General features: G+C 50.1%; 3 protein-coding genes across 11 annotated transcripts in view; 2 read left to right on the top strand and 1 right to left on the bottom strand.

Moving 5' to 3' along the window:
• Nucleotides 1-473: 473 nt before the first annotated feature.
• On the bottom strand, nt 474-9,096 carry LOC117654158 (probable cation-transporting ATPase 13A3). Of its 7 annotated transcripts, none has more exons than XM_034400375.1 (22): nt 8,957-9,096; nt 6,673-6,952; nt 6,299-6,525; nt 6,008-6,212; nt 5,838-5,910; nt 5,627-5,758; nt 5,409-5,539; nt 5,115-5,297; nt 4,828-5,016; nt 4,534-4,749; nt 4,323-4,424; nt 4,186-4,233; nt 3,950-4,103; nt 3,750-3,877; nt 3,545-3,662; nt 3,315-3,466; nt 3,003-3,227; nt 2,683-2,889; nt 2,384-2,607; nt 2,139-2,296; nt 1,842-2,041; nt 474-1,746 (listed from the first exon to the last, which is right to left on the bottom strand). In XM_034400375.1, the coding sequence occupies exons 1-22, from the start codon at nt 9,079-9,081 to the stop codon at nt 1,558-1,560; spliced, it is 3,666 nt and encodes a 1,221-aa protein (XP_034256266.1). In that variant the 5' UTR covers nt 9,082-9,096; the 3' UTR covers nt 474-1,557. The 7 variants fall into 7 exon arrangements, with proteins under 7 accessions (XP_034256266.1, XP_034256296.1, XP_034256288.1 ...); XM_034400405.1 differs by having other exon boundaries at nt 6,673-6,873; nt 8,957-9,080; XM_034400397.1 differs by lacking the exon at nt 8,957-9,096 and adding an exon at nt 8,034-8,151 and having other exon boundaries at nt 6,673-6,923.
• Nucleotides 8,056-14,978, top strand: LOC117654194 (integral membrane protein GPR155). 3 transcript variants are annotated; one of them, XM_034400434.1, is made up of 16 exons: nt 8,056-8,194; nt 9,941-10,053; nt 10,222-10,423; nt 10,530-10,617; nt 10,705-11,030; nt 11,135-11,256; nt 11,329-11,494; nt 11,578-11,733; nt 11,822-11,905; nt 11,988-12,193; nt 12,338-12,480; nt 12,552-12,683; nt 12,758-12,860; nt 12,944-13,121; nt 13,208-13,515; nt 13,610-13,847. In XM_034400434.1, exons 2-16 carry the CDS (start codon nt 9,950-9,952, stop codon nt 13,845-13,847), a joined length of 2,556 nt encoding a protein of 851 aa, XP_034256325.1. In that variant the 5' UTR covers nt 8,056-8,194; nt 9,941-9,949. The 3 variants fall into 3 exon arrangements, with proteins under 3 accessions (XP_034256325.1, XP_034256333.1, XP_034256343.1); XM_034400442.1 differs by having other exon boundaries at nt 8,142-8,272; nt 13,610-14,978; XM_034400452.1 differs by lacking the exon at nt 8,056-8,194 and adding an exon at nt 9,532-9,859.
• Nucleotides 14,979-15,418: 440 nt separating this feature from the next.
• Nucleotides 15,419-26,211, top strand: part of LOC117644149 (collagen alpha-1(XVIII) chain) — a 73,831-nt gene continuing 63,038 nt past the window's right edge. Inside the window, exons 1-3 of the mRNA XM_034383414.1 lie at nt 15,419-15,771; nt 17,689-17,792; nt 26,090-26,157. Coding sequence (XP_034239305.1) covers nt 17,779-17,792; nt 26,090-26,157 — 82 coding nt within the window. The 5' untranslated portion in view covers nt 15,419-15,771; nt 17,689-17,778. The remainder of the gene's footprint in view (nt 15,772-17,688; nt 17,793-26,089; nt 26,158-26,211) is intronic.

Here is a 26,211-nt window from a genome sequence, read left to right as displayed (position 1 = left end):
GCCCCTGCCGGGCTGGCCAGCCGGAGCGTGTTTCAGTCGGAGCAGCCCTGGGCGAGTGGCCAGCCTCTGAGCGAAACGGAGTAGGCGCGTCTCTGTCATCCTCATGGCCACCCAGTGTGTGCGACAGAGGCTGAGAAACAACCCCGCAACAAGAGCGAGCCCGAGCCGTAATGGTAATGGCAAGGTAGGCCACCATCCTCGCACCGGCGCGTTGTGAGACTAATGCTGGCCTACCGGGCAGGCGCTACAGTCTGGTAAACGAGCCCAGGCGAAAGGCGGGGTAACTCGCGGGGGTGCTCGCATTGTCCCTATACCGTTTCGCTATAAGCTGGCCCTTTCCGAGGCTCTAGTGTGGCAGTGCGGGCGCACCACCGCGAGGACCGGGACGGAGGCCGCCGATTTTTCATGAGCGTGTGTGTGAGTGGTTTGAGACAAAATGTTGGCAGAGGAACTTCACAAAGTAAGACACCATGTAAAATTAAGTACAGAATATATATTTTCGATACCTCATGTCAAAGAGAGTCCTCAAAAATTGAATCATGGCCAAAATATTATGGTACATGAGTCTAAATTCAACTAAATTTGGTTTGTATGCAATTGTACAGTATCTTATTCCAATTATAAAAGACATTTTTTTAAAAATTCTCAGCCTTACACTAATAACAGGAAACAGCCATTAAATTGACCTTTTAGAAAAATGCAGATATTGATCACATTTATTATTTGGTGAAAAAACAAAACAACAAAACAACTACACTCTCCAGAAAACAATGAAAAGGTTTCAATTGACATCATAGATATAAAAACCATTGAAGCCTTATGCTCATTCAGATTTTTAGAAAACAGTGAGCCTGAGTTTTATTGTCGAACCAGTCTCATTACAGTTTATTGGATATGTGAGAGTATTGTTGATTTCAAGTCATGGTCAGTGGCACTGATTACTACTTTCAAAACACGTATGCAAACAATTATGTTGGAAAGAAAATACTAAAGAATACTTGCATAATTGCTCACTAATATCACAGGGAGTGTTTGTAAATAATACAAACATTGTTGGATCCAAATCACATAGGGGGAGAAACCACAAAATATGTGTCTTGGTATGTGACAACATGGAGTACAAAATTTCTACACAACTTTGACATTTATCTTCTTCACAAAATCTTCCTAACAAGTGTGTTTACTAACATACAAATAAGAAGTAATTTTTGGCAGCTTGCTCATAAGACTATCTCATACAAAAATATTATTGCTTAATGAATATACTCTGATTAAGGGTCAATCTAGGTAGGTTTCCACACACTTAATATCAAAGAGAAAGGAACAAAAACGAAAAAAAAAGAAAAGAAAGAGATGTCTTAAATAATTAATATTATTACAATATCTCACCTGATAAATGAATTCTGAATAAGCTCATTTTTGGTCTTCGCACAAGAAGGACACCTAATCTAAATAAAACTGTCTAAGAGAGGAAAGCATTTCCTCACAATCATGTAAATCTTCTGCATGTCCAAGTCCACAACTTTTTCAATTACAGTAATTGACATAAAATCATCTTTACAAAAATGTTTCTTTGGGGGGAAGTGGAATATCGACATGAGATTTGTATGGGGTACCATGTGATGAGGGCCAGTATGTAGCAAGAGATGTGATATGATCCACCTTCTTGTACCTATTTTTCTTGCTCTTCTTTCTTGAAATCCAGTGCAGTACTACTTTAAGCCACCGAGTTTCCGCAACAAAATTCTGTAAAATACAAACAATGCAATTGTAATTAAGATAATATTCACGTTTTCTTAACACAAATGAAATAACAATAGAAAGAATGAAGAATCCTATACCTCAACAGCAGCAGCACCAGCAAGATGAAGGATTGGGAGAGCTAGAAGCCACACTCGGAACCAATTCATCATATTTCCTGTATGTGTTCCACTCAGATCCAATGGTATAAATTCCATGTATTCAGCAATTGAGCCAATGGGATACACAAGCATTAACGTGGAAACAACCGTTAGCAAAGCTAGCATTCCCACTAAGGCAGCTGGAACAGAAATTTTGCAATAAATGGGCCACTAAAATTTTGTATTTATGAACAACTGGAGAAAATAGAAGCCAAGCAAGATTGATTGAAAACCTACGATTGGTATAAAACGGTTGCCTGAAAGGAGCTCCTTTGGAGTACACACCAGCTAATGCCAGATACTGAAAGCAGCTCACACAGTAAACTGCTGTGTTTTCCCAACAAACTACAACTCCTTCATCATCATCATCTGGCGTAATTACAACATGCTCATACCTGTAAAATAAGCAAACAATGTACTGAAAAGTGACAGCTGAGGATAGACTCTCAAAAAACATAAAACATTTTTAATGTGTAACTAACCAGGGCTGGATTTGTAGAAGTTTCAAAGCACTCCATTGCACACAGAAGCAAAGCATCACTTGCAGACCAAGGGGTACCAGATTAGTAAGAGACACTAAACTACCAACAGGTCTCCGGTGAGTAAGGCCAGGTGCTGGGCCCGTACGCCCAAGAGTGACAGCAAGAGTCGTTGTAATGCCAAGATCCACGAACAAAAATTCCAAATTACTTAGAGCTGCGCCCTCCTGTGTAAAAGCCAAAAACAACTGTAAGCTAAAGCACATTCAAGCAGAAAAAAAAGGGAAAAAAGAAAATCTTACAGAGTACAGAATCAGCACAGTTATAAACTGTATTAAAGAGTACATTGCCATGTACTTGAAAGTTTCAAAGCTTGTGGTGAGGGCACAGCGGCCCTCTCTAATGAGGCGTAGAACACAGGTTATATTAACTTCTCTCGATGTGAATGGAGCAGCCACAGAGGCTTCAGCTTCTGATAGTGATACACCAATATGAGCAGCTTTCAATGCCTGCAAATGGGGCATTCAGAATTACTGATAATTAACAGGAAAATTGTCTCAAACATGTTGCATTGTTGGACCATCTTTCTAAGCAAACAATTTAATTTTTTTAAAGTTCTTACCCCACAGTCATTGGCTCCATCTCCACACATAGCTACGACATAATCCATGGCCATCAGCTGCTCAACAAGTTGGGTCTTCTGATCCGGGGCCATGCGAGCAAATACTGTACCCTGAGTAATGACCGTTGGTAACAATTCTGGGAAATGCGATCGGAGAACACCCCAAGTGCGCCCATCCAATGCCAAATGGAAAGTGGCCGCACCACCACTCGACCACAGCACCTCCTAGAAACGCATGAGGGAGTTAGATGGCCACCTCAAAACACGTTTCTGCACACATTTTTAACAACTTTGTTAAATCTTGACACTTACAATTGGAGGAGGGTCACCATGCAGACATTGCAAAGAGACCTGCCCATTCCTTCCCGGATCTGGGGCAACAGCAGAAAGGATGAGTACAGACTCGGTGCGGTTAATCATACCGCAATCACGGGCTACACTCACTGCAGTCATCAAATTGTCACCTGGAAATTGAAAGACAAATGAGAAATATTTCTCTCAAAAAATTTCCCAAATCAATCAGAATGAAAATGCAAACATACCTGTCACCATTACACTTCGTATTTTGGCAGCTTGCAACTGATGCATTACTGGTGAAGTCTCAGGCTTCAAAGCATTCTGCATGATGAGTAGTCCTAGCAAATGCATATCCTTCTCAACCTAAATCATTAAAGTAATAAACATTCAATTTATTATTTAAAAACACAAATAATACTTCATGAAGATGACAAGAATCAAGCATCTAACCTGCTCTCTTTTGATACGTTGAGCTTTAGGCCATGTGAGCTTGGATTCTAATGGTTTGTATGCCAGTGCAATTACTCGATATCCAGATGATGTAAACTCAGACAAAACCTGAGAAAAATTATCTGGAACTTGAAAAACAAATGCATTTGAAATAAAAGAGGTGAAAGAAAAAGTTCTACCACCAAATAAAGTAATCTTACCAGTTTCAGGAATGCAAATGTTGAGAATTTTTTCAGGGGCACCCTTTGTGTACAGGGCCATATTTCTAACTCCTAAGGTTCTCACAATGACTGACATGCACTGCATTGTAGAGCTAAAAGGAAACTGTCGCATGATTCCTACTTCGTATGGTATCTGCAGAAAAAGTCAATTATTTCAAAAATTACAGGTGAAAAAAAAGAGCACGAGGGAAAACAAACATTTAATGCACTCTTACATCAAATTCCTCTTCAGCATTCCAGATAGCATCATCATCAGGTACCACCTAAAGCAGAAGTAAGATTTTTGTCATTTGGAAGTTGAGTTATAGTTTTGCAGGAAAAGAATCAATTAATTGAAGTGAGCAGCAGAGACCTCTTTTAATGGAGATGATTGAGAAGATGGTTGGGGTCGGACAACAGTTGGAGCCAACATATCATAACGAGTAGTATCATCTGCTCCTGGTTCTTCCAGCTCCTGTAGATGATATTATTCATACTCGTATAAGTTACACAAACAGTATGTCTGAATAGACTTAAAAGCTCAATAAATTTTGTATTCCAAAAAAAGAAACATTATTACAAACCCAATGAGTGGCTTCAAACATGCTCAGATCTAAAGGATCTCCACATAATTCATTATGGATTCTTGTGAGAGAGTGGCAACATGCCATGGCAACAAGAAGATGTGATTTGGTTGCCAGCTCAGTGGAAGGATTCCAAACAGGTTGTGTTGAGAATTGTTGATTTTTAATGGGAAGCACACCCCAAAAATGGAGCCCATCTTCTGTCAATGTCCCCGTCTGAAACAGACGCCTTATAAATTTCATTTCATGAAACACAACAATACGTTATAATTCAGTAATCAAGTGTTTGCTTACCTTGTCAAAGCATATCATTTTTATTTTGCCACATACATTGATACGTGGAGGAGATATGCAAAATATGCCCTTCTTCTTTAAACGAGCTTGGGAGAACACAGTGCCTGCAGTCATGGCAGCTGGTAAAGCAGGAGGAACTACTATTGTAATGATATCTAGAGTTCGAAGAGCAATAGTACTACCACTAGCCTGAAATTGTTACCAAAAATTAAATTTAAGTAAATTATCCTAACAAGAAAGGGTATGTCACACAAGTTACTTAGAGCAATTTATTCTAGTAAACATACCTCTCGCTGCACATACAAATACACGCAGTATGACATACCAAACGCAGCCAAAACAAAGAGGAAAAGCACAAATTTCAAAGAATCCTCATAAAATCGAAAGCCCATTGGCTTAGGGAACATGACCGAACGTAGTAGTTCTCCTTTAGATGTGGAAAAGCCAGTGCGAATCACCAAAGCTGAAACCTAAGAAGCCAAGCATTAGGTCAGTAATTAAAACATCCAACCCCTGAACACAATTTTAATTCAATGATACTTGAACAGGTTCAAAAGATGTTTTCTTATGCAAATACAAACCTGGTGGTTACCGTAGTACCTTGTTTGAATAACGTGAGTCCCACAGAACAGTGTATGACGGCGGTGAATATTTGGATCATAAGTTTCATCACTGTGAGGTGGTGGTGACTTTGTTACTGGAGCACTTTCCCCTTAATCGGACAATAATGGAAAATTAGAATGACAATCCACATGAAGTTTCTAAGGCATTTGGTATAAAAGGAAGAATGAAAATTAACCTGTTAACATGCTTTCATTGACAATACATGTTCCAGCCAAGAGAATTGCATCACAGGGCATAAAACAGCCATCAGAAGGAACCAGAATGACATCCCCCGGAACCAAGCATGATGTATCTACATCCTCGCACTCTGCAAAAAAAATATTATGGTAAGAAAAAATGTACATACGGAGCCATTCAAAATTAATTCCTTATTACCACACTTTTACCTCCATCTCTGCGGCACACTTTAATGCGGCTACAGTTTGATGCTTCAACAAGGTTTCTTAAAGCCAGGCTTTGCTAAAGAATGAATGAGATGATTAATATTCATACCAAATTGTGAATCTTGTGAATAATGCTGATACATAAAACTTAACCAGTTAAAAATTTTACATACCCTCTTGGTTTGAACAAGGGATGCAGTAACTGACACGGCAGTGAGAAAGAGAACACAGGCTGCGTAGTAATAGTATTCATCTGCTGACCAAAGCATAATACTGAATGCTTGGAACAGATAAAAAGGGTTGAAAACTTCACTGATGAATAAACTCCAATAGGACTTCACTTCCACTTCCATATGGTTTGGTCCATATAGTTCTCGGCTGTAAAATGAGGATTTGGTAGAAATTTTAGTAAACAATGTCCACAGGTACAAATTTTACTTGTTACAAGAGAATTGTTAACATACAGATTGTCCTGTTCTTGTTTGGTAAGTCCCTCAGCAGAATCCAAAACAGAAGCAAGTGTCATCTGTGCATTTGAGAGTCCTCTTAACCTTTGGAAACCTTTGCCATTCGTCCACACAAACTGCAAAAGCCGATGTGTGAAGATTCGAGCATTTTCTGCAATTGCTGAGCTAGGCCGCAGATGCGACATTAACTGCACCTCATGCAATGAGCAAACTCCATGGCTGTCCTGAAAAATAAAGTTAAGCATACCTTGCAGTCTTTTACATAAAGAATAATAAATGATAGCTGACCAAAGACTCAATAATCTAATATCAAGTCCAGAGCCAAATATAGACATTTTTAAGATTTTGAGAAGATGCACATGCATACTTACTCGTACGAGGACAAGAGTTGCAGAATCAAGGCTGCATTGTTTGTAGCGTATTCCAGCAAACTGTGGATACCACGACAAAAGTAAGGTTGGAGTTCCGATGAAAAGAAGGGATGTTATCCAGTAGATCCAAGATCGAAGGCTGTCATGTTGGTATCCGAAGCAGTGGATGAATTCTCCATCCTCCGAACCGATTTCAATCTGCTGATGAGAGAGAGAACGCTCCAAGCGCTCGTATCCATGGTGGAAGCTTCCTGAAAGGTCACCTCTCTGTCTACAGATACTGTAAAGTCCCCAGTCACAGATAAATATTTACTGTGGATGACCTCTTGATACCTTAGCACTAATGATTCTACTTTCATGCATTGTGTTTATTGTATTTTGAAAAAACACAAGGCTTGAACTCTTTGTACTAAGATACCAAATGTCGAACTATGCAGAACTAAGAACCAATCATAAACTAAAAGCATTTTAAAATTCATTGTTTTCCAAAGGGGTATAAATTATTGTTTGTCAAATACGTAAGTAACTATACAAAGCCTCCAAAGTGTTATTCTGGTAAAATTTAGATTTGTGAAGAAGAAAACAACCCACCGACACTGGGCAAAATTACTCTGTTATGATTGATCTCTGCATGACAGTAAATATTACAAAAACAGGAAACAATCTAGATTACTAAAATAAAATAACATACTCTCTTCACCACTCATTTCCCCACAATGTTACTGCTCATGGAACTACTGGCAACACTTCTTCAAGTGATAGCTTTAGGATGAGGCAGAGATCAAGAGAAAAGCAGTTCAGAATAAATCCTTGCTAGGCAAATAAACACACAGTATCATGTCACGAGCTGAGGTTACATTGTTTAATTAGATAGACCATGACCATGAGCATGAGTATGAGAGTATGAGAGTGTCCCTTGCCCCTTGTCCTATGGCAAATTTGCAGTGTTATGTAATGGAATCGATGGCACAGCTTACCACTTAACCAAGCAAAACCTTGCATCTAGATCCCACGTTGACAAAGGAAATCTAAAATATTTGTTGTCAGCAGTCCGATAGTTAAAAATAAAGTCTGTTCTGCTCCGACGTGAGGGGATACGGTGTGTGGAAAATGTTGGGGCTCGTCAGAGGCGATCAAAGATTCTGCGAAAGTCGATTCCGTGGACCGCAGCAGCACCGTGTCAACCCATTCCTCGGGACAGACTTTGGCAACTTGGGTGACATGCCTCGGCAAACAGCCGCGCCACGATAAGGTGCCATCCCTCAGCCTCGGCTCAGATAAAGCAGAAGCAGACGACAGTTGCGGAGAGCAGACACTTGCGAAAGGGTGCTGTCCAAAAGCCACATTCTGGAACTACGTACCGGCGGTCATAACGAATTCCGAACCGAAAGCGCAAGCGCCCTCGGCCCTCGTGCCCCTCGCCCCTCCCCCCTGCGTCCAGCGTGAAACAGCTGTGACAGCCAGAGCCAGAGCAGCCAGGCGAGGCGGGCGAGACGAGACGCAGCAGACAACCTCGGCCTCGGTTCGTGGAATTCATGTCAAGTTGATTCATAATCAGAAACTCAAGTTTGTTTTTATTTTTCCTGCTGTTGAGTTTAAGGTAAACTACACTTACAAGAAATGCTCAGAGCATGTCAACGGCCTGATCTGTCCAAAGGGATGTTATTGCTAGAGCGACTAACCTTATCTTCTGTTCGTTCTTGACTACCGTGCTGTGCCTCTCGTCATTATCTATAATTCCTAGGGACGTTTTCTTGTCCTCTTTTTATGAAGATATACGACGGATGTAGTCTATCTGGTTTTGGTCGCTCTATTAGTATTTGATTCCAAAGTACATTGAGTTGTATTGAAAGGATAAATGTGCTACTCTTTACTTAATTGTTTTTACAACCTGGGACATGTTGTGATTTTATTTTAAGGTAAAAATGCTTATTTTGTCATCAAAACTCAATAGTAATTTAAAGAATTGTTATTTTTCTTGAATTTTAAAGGCATAGCTTTGCTGGCTGTGGTTTGCCCACTTCTTCCGCACTTTTCCATTTTTGCTCCATTGAGCTTTTAAATTATCGCTCTGTTAAGTTAACTTAGTTCTTGTTCTATCAAATTACAAGAAGCATCTATTGCATCACATTAATACGGGTTTAAGGAATCTCAGAATGTGGCCGATGGTGTCCCAAAAGTTATCCGTTCCTTGCCATACGATTCTGGCTGGGAGCACACTGGCTGCATTCAAGCAGCTGTTATTATTCTATTTTTTTTTTAAACGTATTGCCATTGTACTTACTTGTTGATTGCTGGTGGGTGTGCACAACTGGTCTTCCATGTCACTACTAGTTCTTGATCTGTGTTCTGGTGGGGATGTGGGGCCCTAGGCTTTCTCTTTATCTGCAAGTGTTCAGTCTTCATCATTCCCTCCAAATGGACCAAGCAAGCAGCTTCTCTCCTCTCTTTACACACTCTGTTCCCCCTCCACTACAGTCTTGGCTTTACCTGCTATAATTTGTCCCCCCCCCTCCCCTCCTCTCCTTCCCTCGCGCCGTGCGGTTCGTGCGAGACCTGCGGGACCCTCCTCGCCCTCATCCCCCTCGCATCCCCTCCTCTCCTGCCGCCCCCCGCTGCCCCCCTCCCGTCGTGTACCGCCCCTACCATTGTCCCCCATTTTCCCCTCGCCCGCACTCTGTCAGGCAGTTGAGTCATAGTCCCCCCCTTCCCCCTTCCCCCGTCCCCCCCTTACTATCCTTCTGACCTGTCTCGTCCCCGTTTCCTGCTGGTTCATGAGTTCGTGACTCAGAAAGGTTCTGCAAGCGCGCTCCTGCTATCTCCCGCTCATTCTTGACTCGGTCTTGAATTTGCTCTCTTTGAATTTTGGCACCAAATTTCCGTCGGACTGCTGGTTTCGAATTGAATTTCGACAGTCCGTTTTGCACTTGACGCCTCTCCCCCTCCACCTCACACCCCTTGCATTCCCTGGTCTAAGTGATGAAATTCCTCGGGTTCCAATGGTTCCATTGCGGGGTGCCGCCAGCGCCACCGCACCGCTGGCGGGTCCTGCCCCGCCTCCAGCCACAGAGCCGCAGACAGAGCAGAGCAGAGCAGGCAGGACCTCAGAGGCACAGGCGAGGAGGAGAGGGCCAGGGCCAGGGCCCCACAATGAGCTTCAAGTTGACCTCTGCCTCTCAATGCACCTGTGGGTTGTGTATAAAGGGGGCATAGGATTGCCGTGGTCGTTCTTTAAAAACATTGAATTAGGTTTTCATTTGCTTTGCAGGGTTACAGCATGCAAGATGTTATGCCTGAAATGGCGCCTACAGATATGGGAGACATTGCAGTTGACAACCTTTACCCTGCCTTGGTGGAGTGCTTTGCAGTCATCCTTTGTGGGTAAGTTTTTGTGTGTGGACTGTCAGATCAGTGAGAAAAATTCATGGCCCATTTTGGGAGTCTGACTATCAAAAGCATGCATTTTTCAATTCCTTACCTGCAGATAAATAGTGAATTAAAAAATTAAATAAGTGTTAAATAGAATGAATATATTTTTCCATATTTCAGCTATGTTGCCGGGAGACTAGGAATATTACCACAATCAGAAACTAAAGGCTTAAACACATTTGTGGCAAATTTTTCCTTGCCATGTCTCATTTTTGTGTCTATTGCCAAGTTGGATCTCTCATCAGTAAATTGGACATTCCTTTTGGCAGTACTGATTGCAAAAGCAGTGGTGTTTTTTGGAGTGGCAGCTATCACCCTTCTGGTATGTCGTTTGTGAAGTGTTCTTTGCATCTCTGTATTTTTGGTTCTCTAGTTATTTGTATCTCACTACTTACTCAAGTGTCTCACTTTCTCACATAATTTTTCAGGTGAGTAGACCAGTAAATTTATCGAAAGCTGGATTGTTTGCCATCTTCTGTACACAGAGCAATGATTTTGCTATTGGTTATCCCATTTGTAAGTTTGTTTATCCTTTTATTTTTCTTCTAAGTGTGATTTTATTTTGAGATTCCTGAACATTTCTCTTTCATTCTCTCTCTGCAGTGGTCGCTCTCTACAAGGATACACACCCAGCGTACCCAAGCTACTTGTACCTAATGGCTCCCATATCTCTAGTCATTTTAAACCCATTAGCATTTATTTTATTGGAGTTGGGGCGTTCTGAATCCCCTTTAACAAACTCTGACTCCACTGACGCCCCTGAAATGAGGGCTCCAGGAACCGGTGGCTATCAAGAGAAATTGAAAATGATATGGCAGGTCATAAAAGGAATAGTCCTTAACCCAGTTGTGTTCATGACAGCCCTTGGTATTGTAGGCAACTTAGTATTCCATCACGAACTTCCCACCTTTTTGTCTAGAATTTTAGAGGTATGTCTATAGTATCATCTACTGATGGAGCTCCTGTTTTAATCTGTTTTTAAACCTGTAGGATCAAGATTATTTTCCTAATACCTTCTTTTAAAATTAATTAGGTGTTTGGTTCTGCATTCACCGCTACTGCACTCTTCCTTCTTGGTCTGAGAATGGTTGGAACAGTGCAGAAGTTGCAAGGGGCTGCATTGATAACTCCGGGCTTGCTAATTGCTGTCAAATTGTAAGTCCTGCTGCTCCCAATTTATTTGACTAATGTCCAGTTATTTAATAATTCTTTTTCCTTGTTCTCCAGATTGGCTCTTCCACTCATCACTCGGGAGGTGGTTTCTGTCATTCATGCTGGAGTGAATACCAGTGATACAGAAGACCTCAGTACTTATGGGTTTCTGTATGGCACATTCCCTGCTGCACCTGGAGTTTTTGTATTTGCAACCCAATATGGGGTGGAAATGGAATTGGTTAGTAAGTTTTGGACATGTTTAGTCATATCAATTGACTATTTTCTTTGAAAGTTTGAATATTTTTTTGTTCACCCCTACAGATTGCCAGTGCTATGGTTGTGTGCACCTTTGTATCAGCTCCTTTGATGTTTGTTTCGGCTAAAATGATATCCTTATCATCTATGTTGCCACCAGACTTTGTCAAGCAGCTAAATTTGTTTGCTTTTGACATAGGTATTGCAAGTGCTATTGCAAGTGTAAGTTGTTTCCCTAAATACTATTACTAGTCTCTCTTATTTTTTTTTTCTCCTGTGTTTTTACGGTTTTTTTGTAAAATTCCCTCAGGTATGGCTGGTAGCAACGTTTATTTTCTGCTCCAAAATAAAGCGGATCCCACATCGGATGACTGTTTGCCTCATAATTTCGCAGGTTATTGCCTTTGTCATCTTTTGCCTCGAATTTTAAATTAATATAAGGAAACATTTACCATTCATCTACTTTCTGTTTGCAGCTCATAGCAAGTGTTGGTGTAATTCTTAGCCAGTCTTTGGGTTCTGAAATGTGGCATTTGAGGCTTCAATTTGCAGTCTACACTATTGGAGATCTCAGTTCAAGATTGTGGGCAGGTTTCCTCGCCATTGGGCTTCTGCTCTTACAATCTCGTAGTCTTTGTCTTGTCATGCGCTTGCAACTAGTTTTCATCTTGTTAGCATGGGGGTAAGTTCATCTAAGGTTTACATTATTTTTCATGTTGCCTATTTTCAAAATATTTTTTGTTGCAACCATTCTTGGTTGACAAACTTTTTTTTTATTGATTAAATTTTTTAAAAATTTAAAAAAAAAATGCTATCTTTCTTACAGTGTCCCAGCTTTGATTGTGTTGATACTGCTGCTAGTTGGAGACCCACTGGATAAATCTTCCATGGAAACTCCAGATTTCTTTAATTTATATGGTGACCTCCACTCAGCAGTCAATCTTGCTGTATTATTTCCCTCTTTCATAAGTAAGTCACCAATAAAATAAAGTCCAAAGTATGTGTTGAGAAAAACCTCTAATGAAGCAATATGTCTTCAGCCACTGTTTTCAGCTTGGCTCTACATCAACGCTATGAACGGCGGTTTGCTCGTTATCTCCTTCTTGTTCAAGATGTGAATGATAATGAAAATAATCAGAACAATGTGACCAGTTCTGAACGCTTTTCACCAGGTAGCCCATCAAATTTGGTATGCTTTGTGTTTGGTGTATTTCTAGAAATTCTAATTTTATCTTGTCTTTTTAAGGAAATGACAATAGTATCAATAGCAGCAATCAAGTTGTTGACATTGAAGATATTAGTACAGAACACGGTCGTATACTGCAAAATGTTGGCCCCAACACTGCCAGGTGAGAATGCCATCATTGCCCTCTTGATCTCCTAACATGTTCCTTCAGAATTATTGCTTCATTCAGTCTTTCTTGTCCTACAGGTTGCCACCTTGCCCAGGTGATATGTGTCCCTCAAGATTCGAGTGCAGTACCGCGCGCCGAGCAGATTGCCTTAAACTGGTCCAAGATTATCATAACCAACTGTCTGAAGAGCAAGAGGATAGACAAATACAAAGGCATCAAGTAGTGCTCATGATACTTTCGTGTTCAATGTTTCTTGTAAGGAGCAAGTAAAATGCTGATTTGTTAAGTTAGCAGAACAAGTAAAGAATCAGATTGTTGAAACTCTTTCGTTTTGTTCACAGGGCATGGCTGTGTGTACTTGGAGATTGGTCAGATTGGACAACTTAACTGGCATTTATGTTGAGTTAGCTTTCCTAGACGTTGCTTTAAACCAAGGTCAAGGCCTCCTTCTGCTGGCTGTGTTTGGCCTTCATTCTAAAGCAATGATCTCACCTGTCATTAATTTTTTCCGAGGAATGTGGGCTACTGATGTGCAAGAAATTCAGTTGCCAGCTTGGGACAAATTAGAGTTTGAAACTAGACATGTTTGTGACCAATTCATTACTCACCATCTGGAAGTTTGTCGTGCTGCTATTTCAAAAGATAAAAGGTATACTGCTTGGATCTGGTCCCTGTCTCTCTTTAAAGAGCAGAATTTTACGCTCGTCTAGATTTTTGAACTAATTTCTGTTTTTAATTTTTAGATGGCTATTTCGAAAGTACCACCAATGTTTCAAAGCTTCGGAATTAATAGACTGGCTCCTCAGCGCTGATGTTGTCAAGAATCGTGAAGAAGGTGTGGTATACTGTAATCACTTAGTTCAAGGAAGAGTAATCCGAAATATTGGTGATTCTCAGCACTTCCAAGATGCGCCATTACTCTACACCTTTCTACCACCCCCATCAAGCAACATTCCCTTTGATGGATCAGATAGTTTTTAACTGCTTGTGTTAGGAATGGGTACTGGGGAAGCTTAAGAGACTTTGTTGTTTTCAGACTGTGCTAGGCCAAAGAGTTTTGTGAGCTTGTTGGGTAAGGCACCTTTGTGATATGTCTAAATCTGTTACTGTGTGTTTATTTTAATTTATTATTGTGGCCTGTGAATGAACATTTGATAAACGTATCCCCAATCAGAATCTCAGTCATACATACTATTTATAATATCTGATGTAAGGGATTAAAAATTGAGAGTATGCCTCCAGTTTTGTCTGAGTGGAACTTAATGTAGAACAAAACACTGTTCTGATCAAATATTCTTATATAGAGCACAAAAGAAACAGTCCAGTATTTTCTTTCTCTGCAGGAACGTACTTAATTATTGTAAAGTTAATTCTCACATTTTTTGAAGTGAAAACAAAGGAATACAAGTAAGTTGTGCTTGAATTTAGAATGGATGAATGAAAGCAGCACATGATTTTACCGCTGTCTACTAATCTTGATTCATTTTTAAAGGCAGTTTTAGCAATTACATTTTAAGTGCAATACGCTTTCTCATTTTCATGCCTGTGTTACATGAATTTTAATTGCTGTTTTTATATTTTCTAATGTTCGTGGAATGATGAATATTTTTTAAAAATATGTTATTGCTTATTGTGATGCTGTGAGTTAGCTAGTATTTGATATAATTGACTGTGATTTTAATGACAAAGAGTTGAAACAATGTTTTTGTGAGCTTCTTATCTTCATGCTTCGGTATGTAGGGTAATTAGTTTTTATTTACCTATTCTGGTCTCATTATGCTACCATGTTCTGTAAAGTATGTTTACAAATAATACCTTATACTAGCTCTGTCTTAAATCATTTCAGAGTAATAGTATGTTTTTATTTGTTCCAATCTGAACAATGCTTACCATTTGATTATGTATAGCATATACTCAAGTAAATTATCTCTCTCTTGGTCAACTCTATGTGGAGTGAAATCTGATAATTATCTTCTTATTCCCTCTTTCCATAAATTATTTGCTGAGATAAGTTCTGAAAGTCATGTTTCAACACCTGTAGTTTTGTTTTAAGGAATGTCACATGAACGTTTTATTCCTTGTATCTGAAAAATAAATATCATGTCCTATTTATGAACCATTCATTACTGTACCCTCCTCCCTCTGTTAGATAACCTGGCAGACAAGCTGCAAGAATAACTACACCCAGCAATTGCTACGAAAATCGGAACAATTTTGTTTTTTGTTATACATGGGGTAGATGTGGGGAAGGCCACCTGCATGGCCACTTTTTGAAACCGATGATGCCAAGCGACCGTGAGTTAGTCCGAGCATTTCGTTTCACACGTTCAACAATAAGCACACCCGCGAACACACACGGTTTGCTCGGACCGGACGGCCGGCCCCGCCACGAACCACCTCACCTCTCCCATCCCGGCACCGCCCCCACCCGCCCGCCGCCCCGCCTCGCCCCGCCTCGCCCCGCCTCGCCCCGCCTCGCCCCGCCTCGCCCCGCTTCGCCCCGCGCCTCGCGAGGGGCCCCCCCTTCTCTTGTCTCTCGCAGTCGTGCGCTGCTCCCGACGCCGGCCGGTTGCTTGGTCGCGGCTTCGGCTTCGCGCCCTCCTACCTCCTCGCGCCGGCACCGGCATCTCGCCGACAAGCCAACAAGGCCCTCGTGCTGGACACTCCACTCCGGACAATCGGCAGTGCGCGGTGACGGTGACAGCGGCGTGTGATTAGCGTGACGGTGCATCTCGCGCTCCCGGACAGCCACGCGTGGGCGTGCGTGTGTGCGTGCGTGTGTGAGCGAAGGAGTGGAACAGTGAGTGCACACGGGGTCGCCCCTCCACGCCTGGACCCTGGACGACACCGCCCTGCCTGCCTTGCCTTGCCTGTGTGGTGCGCGCGTCAGCGCGTCAGCAACGAGGTACGTGAGCCCCGCTTCGCTCCGCTTCGTCCGAGACCGGCAGGCCGGTACCGGCACGAGGACGCAAGTTCGGGCAGGCGCATAGAAATGACACCGATGCAGCGTCTCTGTGGGCAAGTCCGTTGACACAACCTCAGTCCAATCACGGTGTTGCGGTCATCCCCGGCACTGACCGGTTAGGTCTCGTGACTCTCATTTTGAGAGTCCGCAGTTGCCTTTTTCTTCACCGGTTAATCGGTGTTAATTAAATTGAACGAGCCTCCACTACAATAAATACGACGGTCGCAGTTTGCAACACGCTGAGGTCAAAGTTCACCCCCGCTCCCTCCCGAGCTTGGTCGGTTACAAACTAGCAAAACAAACAAATAATTTCCACGAAACAAGTGTCATGATGGAATTCCAACAACTTTTAAATGCGTGTGCGGGGAAGTCTCGCCGCCGCGCCATTCCAGCCATTCCGCACTGCGACTACTACACCCTCAGGGACAAGAACGGGGCGGGAGTTTGGGCGCCCCCCCGAAAATGACAGCAATAACCGCGGGATGTGGAATTAGCGTGTTTCTCAGGAGTTACTCGGGCCTTTCGCCCCGCGCCCCGCCCGCCCTCCCCTCGCCTTTCCGGCCCGCCTCCGGGCGCGCGCGTGCCGGGCCGCAGCGACAACGCACCCGACCCAGCGCACCGAGGGCCGCGGGCCGCGGGGGCCTGCATGGGGCTTATCGCGGGGCGCCGCCGCAGCGCAGCGCGCACCGCGGATCCACGGAGATGATATCACAGTGCGTGGCCCCACGCCCCTCGCGTTGGGGCGGGCCAGGCGGGCCAGGCAGGCCAGGCGGGCCAGGGTGGCGGGCAAGTGCACATTACCGACGCCTCGACGCCCTACCGGCCAGGCCGGCCACCACCGGCGCCCCTCACACCGGACGCCCCGGCGGGGCGGGGCTGTATTTTAGGAAGACCAAAACACTGCAGAGATTTCTAACGGCATCACAGGGAACATTACTCGGGCACATGACCGTCGCTGAAAGCGACTATTTTTGCCTGTGGATTTAGATTGTGTGGGTGTGACCTGGTGGCTGGCACTTGACACTGTCTCGCCTGCGCTTGCTGCGCTTGCCGGACACGACGCCCCGTCGTTCAAGTCGCCAAGCGCCGCCGCAGCCGCCACCCTCCCGGAAGCCCGGCGGAAGCGCTCTCCGTCGCCAGCTTCGCCAGCAACCCTCCACGGCACGCCTAGACTTGGCCTAGACAGCCGCAGCGCGCCGACCGTCGTCTCGGCATGGTTGCCGCAATCGTCGCACAAATTTGCAGATTCGTTTTCCGAAAGCCCAGCCGCGGCCGTTTTATGAATTAGTTTTTCGGCAGTAGTTGTGGCTGGCGACCTTTTCTTTTCCGCGTTCGGAGAGCGCCGTACTCAGCACCTTCCCCGACACAGTTTCCTGGTCGTTGAGCCCGACTCGAATTACTGCAGAGCGAGCAGAGAGAATCTGGTCCGAAAAGGAACACAGGAGCTCGTAGTCTGCCTTTCCTTTCCCCGCTCGCCGTGAGCGTGTGTGTGTTCGCGGCGTTCGCAGCCAGACTGGGCCGCGCCGCCGCGCTTCAGCGACCCGCTAACGACATTCCCTGGAAGTCGTATAACGAGGCCGAGCGGCCCACACCGAAAGGCCTAAAGGGTGTCGGACGCAGACAACTTTGTTTCTTGAAACCCAGAGGCTCCCTCTGTGTATTCCCTGCCTCCTGCACTGCGAGGCCCCGGCCCAGGGCCCGGCCCTGTCCAGGGCAGATTGAGTCCGTACGGAGCGGCTAAACTGGGACTGGGAACTGAGACCCGCCCCTTGTACTACAGCTCCGTGCAGCGTCCAACAGTCAGACTGTTGTCTGCCTTGAGTTTTCGCGCCTTGACGGTGTGCTTGCTCGTTCCAGGATGGCGTCCACGCCGCCGCCACGAGGCTGATGTGACCCGGAGAGGCGCATTCGCATCCAGGTGATCCAGGTCCCGCAGCCAAGCGCGCCATGCAGCTCTTGAGGTGAGTGAGTGGGAGTGGCCCCGTCCATCTTGTCCATCAACGCGCAACTGCGATCCACTCTGTCTCTCTCGCACCCCCGGGGCGCCGCGTCGGAGTGCGAGAGAGACAGAGCGTCTAAGCCGGTCTAAGCCCTGCTGGCCCGCGGCGTAAATGTCACGCATGAGGCCTGCCGTGCCTGCCGAAGCCCCTCGCACAAGTTTCCAGAAGGCGCGGCGGCCGCGGTCCAGAATGGCCTCTTCTCCGGCCCTCCTGCCCCGAACAGCGCGCAGGCCCGGTTCGAATCCCGGTTACTTCACATTTCCCACCGCGGCAGCGCCGAGCCGTTTTCCGTAGGGCTTGAATTTCAACGTCAGCCTTATTTTTCGCCGTTTGGAAATTTTGTGGCAATCAGCGGGAGTTGAACCGCTGACCTTTGGTGCCGCTGTCGAGGAGCTATGTCATTCGGCCGTGCGACGTGACATGTCTGCGCCGCGTAAACACTGAACCCGGCGGGGTACCACACTGCACGAGGCTCGCGAGGCGGGTGTGCGTGGCCCGAGCGCTACGAGCTACAATAAGCGCTACACGTTACACGCGCTGCAAGCTTCAAGCGGCGCAGTAAAGCCCGAAGCCTGAAGGGCAAACGTGGCCGGCTCCGCCGGGCTCCGCCGCCAAGACGCCAATTTCCTCCGGCGCCCTGCTCGCCCTGCGCGCCCTGCTCGCCCTGCTCCTGCCCGGCGAGCTGCTCGGCTAATGTTGTTTGAATGGCGGCATGGCGGCGACGGCGAGGGCCTCGGAGGCCGCGAGCGTGGCTGGGCCAGGCTAGGCCGTCAGGCGGGCTTTTGTTCGAATCCGCGTCTGCCCCCGGGCCTTGGCGTCGCTACGCTGCGCGCTTCGCGGTGCTTCGCGGTGCTTCGCGGCGTCGTGTGGAAAAGAGGCCCGGTCGGCCGGCCGGCTGGTCTAGGGTGGGCCTGGAATGCTCACAATGACGTCACGGCGTCACGGCCACGGGCGTGGTGGTGGTGACGGCGACGGTGACGACCTCCTAGAACACGGCGGCGGCGGCTGGCGGCGTCATCCATCGTGGCGGCCGCGGCCCGCGGCGCGTGGCGGTGATAAAAGTTATTACAACGTCCGCGTCGCCCTCGCCCTGCGCCGCCCTGCGCGGTGCGTTTTGATATTCACGGCGAAGGCGGACTGGCGGCCGGTGGCAGCGCCGAGGATTTTTCATTTTCTTCCCCGTTTCGGCAGCGGCGCGCTCCTCCGAGTAAGGAGTGGCCGGTCCGGGCCTAAGTGGGAGCCGCCGGGACCCCGCGGGGGAACCCACGGGGGAACGCACGGAAACCCGGGGACCCTCGGACGGCCAGCGGGAGGTTATTCTGATGCCGCGGACAGTAAAGTAAATTACTCACACCCGCGCAGGCAGCGCAGGCAGCGCGGGCCCGCCGGGCCGGACATGACCGACGAGACACGGCGGCCGGCCGGCCGGTCCGCGAGGCCCCCGCCGTCAAGCCCGCCGTGGACCGAGGGTCCCCAAGTGATGACGACATCGCCCTTGTTGTTGTTGCCGCGGTATATCTTGACCGGGCTCGGCCCGCCCGGCGTGCCCGTCGAGTGTGTATAACCGCCGGATTGCCTATTTACACGAAAACTCGCCTTTTTTACGAGCCGGGCGCGGCTGGCGCGGTCAGTGCGAGACCGCGTGGAGCGTTGATGTGTGTATGTGTGTGTAGGGAGGGGGGCTCGGCGTCGACGTCGTGAGTGTGAGTCTGGTGGCGTCTGGGAGGGCTATCGCTGCCATCACACTGCCTGTCATCCCCGCCGACAGGGTGTAACGCAGTGGTTCTCAACCTTAGGGTCGCGACCCCAAGCGGGGTCGCGAAATTTTTTTAAGGGGTCGCGGCGATGCTGGGGTCGTGTTTTAGGCCGATTTTAAGCAGACACTGCGTCTGATCCGAGGCGGGCATTTTGCTCCCTCAACGGGCAATCGGTCTTTGGACCTTCCTTTAGCATGCCTTTGTTACGGAGTGCAATTATCAGTCTTAGTTTGGGAGCAGTATTGTCTCAAAGTTGGCCGAAACGCTCAGAAATGTCTGAAAAATCGTGTTTTGGGCCGATTTTAAGCAGCCACTGCGTCTGATCCGAGGCGGGCATTTTGCTCCCTCAACGGGCAATCGGTCTTTGGACCTTCCTTTAGCATGCCTCTGTTACGGAGTGCAATTATCAGTCTTAGTTTGGGAGCAGTATTGTCTCAAAGTTGGCCGAAACGCTCAGAAATGTCTATGAAAAATCGTGTTTTGGGCCGATTTTAAGCAGCCACTGCGTCTGATCCGAGGCGGGCATTTTGCTCCCTCAACGGGCAATTGGTCTTTGGACCTTCCTTTAGCATGCCTTTGTTACGGAGTGCGATTGTCAGTCTTAGTTTGGGAGCAGTATTGTCTCAAAGTCGATCAAAACGGTCGCAAGTGTCTTTGAAAAATCGTTGTGACTATTTTGGTCAACTTTGAGACAATACTGCTCCCAAACTAAGACTGATAATCGCACTCCGTAACAAAGGCATGCTAAAGGAAGGTCCAAAGACCAATTGCCCGTTCAGGGAGCAAAATGCCCGCCTCGGATCAGACGCAGTGGCTGCTTAAAATCGGCCCAAAACACGATTTTTCATAGACATTTCTGAGCGTTTCGGCCAACTTTGAGACAATACTGCTCTCAAACTAAGACTGATAATTGCACTCCGTAACAGAGGCATGCTAAAGGAAGGTCCAAAGACCAACTGCCCGTTGAGGGAGCAAAATGCCCGCCTCGGATCAGACGCAGTGGCTGCTTAAAATCGGCCCAAAACACGATTTTTCAGACATTTCTGAGCGTTTCGGCCAACTTTGAGACAATACTGCTCCCAAACTAAGACTGATAATCGCACTCCGTAACAGAGGCATGCTAAAGGAAGGTCCAAAGACCAACTGCCCGTTGAGGGAGCAAAATGCCCGCCTCGGATCAGACGCTGTGGCATGTTAAAGGAGGGGTCCCGTGGGGTCGCGAAATTTTTCCTGGGGGTCGCGGAAATTTTTGGCCTCAAATTTGGGGTCGCGAGCCGAGAAAGGTTGAGAACCGCTGGTGTAACGTCAGCCGCCCCGCCCGGATCCGCCCTTCGCGGTGCTCGGCCCTGCCCGGCGGTGCGGAGCGGATCAAGCAGTGCCTCGCGAGGCGCGAAGTCTGCCGGCACCGCGGCAAGGCCCTGCACTGCAGCGGCCTGCACTCCGCTGGTCCCGTTGAGTCCTCCGGCCGCGCCGTGGCTCCACTGTCAAAAGAAAGGCCCGCGTGGAGGTCAGAGGTCGACGCCGGTGCGGTGCGGCACGGCGTGTGGGGGCCCAGGCCGGCCCGCCCCTTACCGCGGCGCCGAGCCCGTCCCGGCCGGCCCAGCCCATACACGCCGCACGCCGAAGAGTGGAGTGGAACTCGAGCTGCATTCTCTCCGGAAATTAAAAAGGATAAAACGGCAGCGCTAGTTTATTTGCGAAAGGCGCGAGGGGCGGCAAGGCGGCAGCGAGATGGACCGATGAAAGACGCGCCGCGCCCCGTCCCCAAGCCGTGCAGATGCCTCCCATTTGCCACACTTATTCGCACGTTGCGTCGCCGGGTAATAAATGAAGCCGTCACTGCTTGCGCACGCCCCGCCCCGCCACGCCTTGTCCGGCTGGACGTGCTAAGTGCCCCATCGCCGACCCGAGCCGCGCTGATGTAATCAAGTGAGCCGGCCCGCCGTGCCGCCTGAAGCCTGAATGGCCCATTGAACGGCGTGCAACAGCTGATGTTGTGCAGAAGTCGCCCGCCCAGTAGTCCAGAGCGCTGTGCTGCTAGACGTGGTGGTTGTCGGCGGCCGCGGTGACTGACGGGACGGGACGGGACGGGACGGGGTGTCATGGCACCTTCGGTCTTGGCGCGCGTCCCCCTCTCCCTCCCTCCCGCGCGCGGGGCCGGGTCCGGCAACCCTCTGTTTCCCGCTGCAACCCTTGTGGATTCACAGCAGTGGATGACAGAAAGTAATGCTTGTCGAAAGGCCTCGCCCGGCGCGCCTTTAGCGCCGCTTGGCTTCCCCTTCCGAATTATGCAAAGAAGCAAGCGCGCCGTCCGGCCTGCCCGCGGGTCGCCGCCCGCCGCATCCCCCGCGCCGTGGACAAGAAGTGCGAGAAGATGGAGGGTTCGTCGAGCCGCAGCCCGTGTGCGCTCCGAAACATTCCCGTATCGCCGCTTGACGTGCTCATGTTGGCCGGGCTTCGTGTTGACCGCGTTCAGCGATGCCTCCTTTTCCCCTTTCACAAAAAGGGCCCGCCAGAATGGCTGGATGTGTTTTGCCATGCCAGCGTCATTTTATTTTCGTTGTGTTTCCCCCGCGTCTCTTGACATCGTCTATTGAACGCCGGCTTTGAAGTGAAGCGGCCGCCCTCGTCTCTGGCAGGGTTGCGAGGTTCGGCGAGGTTGCGACCCGGGACCCGGCCGCTGTCCCATGAATTGCCGTGTGTACGTCTGTCTGCGGTCCTCTTGCCGTGCGCGGGGGCGGGCCGGGGGCGGGCGGGGGGCGGGCGGGGGGCGGGCGGGGGTCCGCCGCCGCCGCCACCATCACCCCGCCACCCCGCCGGCGCCGCCACCCCCGGCCACCGAATGACTGCCTCTGGCGTCAGGCAGGGGTGCGAGCGGAACAACGACCGTCAAGGGGATGCGTGAAATTCAGATGTTTCCAGTCTGACAACTACTATGTGTTTGGCAGGCGAAAGGCCGACGGCGCGGCGCGGCGTGGCCGGATTGGCCGGGGAATGCGCTTGGCGCTTGTTTGGCGCGCGGCTGCCTCGGCCCTAGGGGGCTGGCCGCCTGCCTCGGCTGTCTTCATTTGCACCCCTTGGGCGGCGGAGTGAATGAGTGAACGGCACCGCGATCTTGAACGCGGCAGCGCGGCACGCCCCGCAGGCTGCAGTCTCTCTCTCTCTCGCACCGCAAGGCAGCGCCTGCAGCGCCCCACCCCCGTGTGTGCGAGAGTGAGACAGACAGAGGGTGGTAGTGCGGAATCGCGCGCAGCCAGCGCAGCCACACTGTTGACACCGCGGTGTCGTTAGCGTCGCGACGCGCTCTTCGTCTCGAGAGCCGTAGCGGGGCGTGGGCGGCAGTGCCTGCTTGAGCTACGCAGCGCGACGCAGCGCTACGGGTAACATTGTCCCGCCTGACGTGGCGGCCCTGCCCTGCCCGGCCCTGCCGGCTCGGCTCTCAATGCTCTCGCGCGCGGCGCGCGGTCTCCCGGTGTGGCGGTGCGAGGGCGTAGCTGTGATTTACTCCGCTACTTGTTGACAGAGAGTGAGAGAGACGAAAGGCTGGAGGCGCACTGCGCCACTGACGGACGCCAGTCCAATTAAACATCGCCGCCGATATCATAATCGCCTCGCCTGCTTCCTTTTGGCGACGTGTTTATTTGTGTCGTCGTCCCGGCCATCGTGTCGCAGTCGTGTTTTGGCGCCGAGTTGTCGCGAGCGCGTTGTCTCGGCCTGTTAAAAGTTATTCGCGACGGTATCGGCCGGCTGGCTGGCTGGCTGGCGGCCCGCCTGGCGGGGCAGACCCCCCGCCGCCCCGTGACTCACGGCTGGCTTCCCGGAGTAGCCGCGCCGCCGCGCCGCCGTGCCCAGCGACGTGACCTCTGGCCGCGCTGACGCTTGACGGCGTGCTGCATGCGTCCTGCAGACTGATTCCGAGAGCCGTTCTGCCTCTCTCTGACTCCCGTGTAGGTGCAACGGAGACGGAGCGACGAAAACGACTCTCGGAGTCAGTCCCCGTGTGCCGTGTGCCTCGCCCCGACCGGCCGACCGGCGCCACGCCCTGCAGTGGGCAGCGCCACGCCGCGCCGTCGCCAAGGCAACGAGGAAGACGTCGGGCTCCAAAGGATCGCTCCGTCACTCCGTCTCCGTCGCACTCGCGGGCCGTCCCGTGGGGTCCCGTGGGGGTGCGAGAGAGACGGACGGTCCTTTGGAGCGCGGTGGCGCTGTCTCGGTGCGTGCCCGGCGGCACGAGGACGGCGACGAAGACGCCGTGAGGGCAGGCCGGCCCGCCAAGCACGCGCGTTGTGGGGCGCGGCCTATGGCACAGGCGCCCTGGACGCAGGAACATCTTTTCACCAGCAACACACCTGGCTTCCACCGGGATCCGAACAACAATCAACCGACTGCACAGGCGACGCCTTAACGCTCTCGGCCGGCAGACGCCCCGGGCCGCCCCGGGCGCGGTGCAGATTGGTGGTCGTCTGGCGTCGTCGGCGAGCCATTGACGGACAGGCTGCTCCTCGCCGCCCCGGCCGCCCAACTTTGCCGGAGTTGGCGCTTCATGGCTTGATGGCCGTGTCCGCCGTGTCAGACGCAGAGCGCCGAGCAGAGCGGCGAAGCGGCGCGGCGGCAAGCGAGCCAGAGTCGCCGTCTGCCGAGAAATTGGCGCCAGACGACCAAGTCCCGACATTGTACGCGCAGAGCGGCGGGGCGGCGCGGAGTCCCGAGGCGGCGCGCCACTTTATCGTACTTGTTGACGCACTGCATGTGCCGCTGCAGCGCGGCCGGCCGGGGACGCACGCGCGACGCGCACGGCTGCAGCGGGGGATTGTTTTGTTGGGAACTGATTTGGTGCGTTTCGCAGTGCGATGTGTGCGCTGGCGGCGGGCCGGGGCGTAAAGTGAAGTTGCTGTGCACGCTCCACGCACACACTCCCTCACACACACACATGCACGTTGACTGGTGCACTCAACTGCACTGCTATTATCGGCGCCGAAAACGGAGATGGGCTTCGCATGCCCTTGGCTCGCACAAAAGGGCTGTTCGGTGGACGGTGGGTGCAGGCAGGGCGCGGGCAGGGCGCGGGCAGGGCCCAGGGCGCGGAGGGTCCTCGCTGCTACGCGTTCCTCGATAACAATGTAGTAGACCGCTCTCTTTCTCTCATTTGGCATTCATGCGTGGCTGATGCCGGCTGATGCCCGCGGAGGGGGAGAGAGAGGGGGGGGGAGGGGGGCGTTGAACCGATGATATCACCGCGCGTGTCACTCGGCCAGCAGGGCAGAGTGCTCTCTCGCTCGCGCTCACGGATCTCCCCGTCGGGGCTGCCAGGGGTCTGCCTGAGGGAGAGAGAGAGAGAGAGGGCAGCCGCGACCGCGAGCGCCCCACGCGGAGTGAAGGGGAACGCGGCGCGATTTCATCTGCGGATGAATGGGGCCGCGATGCTCTGTGATGCTCCGCGGGGCGTCTTGCACGGCGTGGCTGGCTGGCTGGCTGCCTGCCTGCCTGCCTGCCTGCCTGCCTGCCTGCCTGCCTGCCTGCCTGCCTGCCTGCCTGCCTGCCTGCCTGCCTGCCTGCCTGCCTGCTTGCCTGCCTGCCTGCCTGCCTGCCTGCCTGCCTGCCTGCCTGCCTGCCTGCCTGGCGGACGCATCTCAACGGGAATCAGAACGAATTGCCCACTCGATCGGGTCGCGGAGGTCGCGGCCCGGGCCTGCTGTCAACAAAGTGGTGCATCGGCAGTAAATGGTGCGGACTCGGCCACCTATCTGCTGAGCTTATCTGGCGCAACACTCCAAACTAAAAACCAAACCAAAAATAAATTGAAAAAGACTGTAAGGTTAAGGTATCATCTGCTGAAAGAAAATTAACCGGCATCAATTTTTCGTCGGAATTGTGAATTCTCGTTGTGATTTGTGGCCGCTTTGATGAATGGCACGGCGCTGCCGCGGCTTACCTGTTGAGTGGCTCAGCCCCGTCCGCCCGTCCGTCCGTCCCCGCTAATACAGCGAGCGGCATAACTTTGGCGGCGCCCCGCGGCGCGCCACCACTGTAAATCAATCGCCACTCCGCCCGATCAGCGTGGTCAGCACTCCGAAAGCACCTCGTCGCTCTGTCTCTCTCGCACCCCGACGGGCCGCCCCGCGAGTGCGAGAGAGACAGCGACGCGGCTAATGACGCGGCGTCATCGCCCCGCGCGCCGGACTGCTGCACTGTAGGCGCGTTTTAATGCCGACGGTGTGGTGGTGGTGTGCAGGATCGACAATCCGCGCTCGGGGACGGCCCCCAGAGTCAGACGGGAAGTGCGCTTGGGAGCAGCGGTCTCGCCGAGTTGTCAAAATTGCGATAAATCTATGAAATTGGGCATTTTGCAGACTTAGAGCGCCCACTGCCGCCAATCTAGCTGGGGTTGCGGGGTACTCTGAAGGAGCTACTCTATTTCTGCCAAGGCTAACTGACTGTTTAGACGTTTTGTATCGATGTTCCACCATTCGCCAAGCATTCATCCTGCCTCTTCCCCGCCAGGTTGGGCGCGGCGCTGCTGCTCGCCGCGGTGGCGGTCCACTCGAGACACAGCGGTGGCGGAGTCCGAGGTAAGCGAATATGGCTCGCTCGTCTGCAGGCACACTGAGAGTCGTCGTCGTCGC

Source organism: Thrips palmi, unplaced genomic scaffold, assembly GCF_012932325.1.
Source record: "Thrips palmi isolate BJ-2018 unplaced genomic scaffold, TpBJ-2018v1 HiC_scaffold_1, whole genome shotgun sequence".
In the NCBI taxonomy this organism is placed as follows: domain Eukaryota; kingdom Metazoa; phylum Arthropoda; class Insecta; order Thysanoptera; family Thripidae; genus Thrips; species Thrips palmi.
Note: the sequence above shows the minus strand (reverse complement) of the source record. Positions and strands in the feature narration are given on the sequence as shown.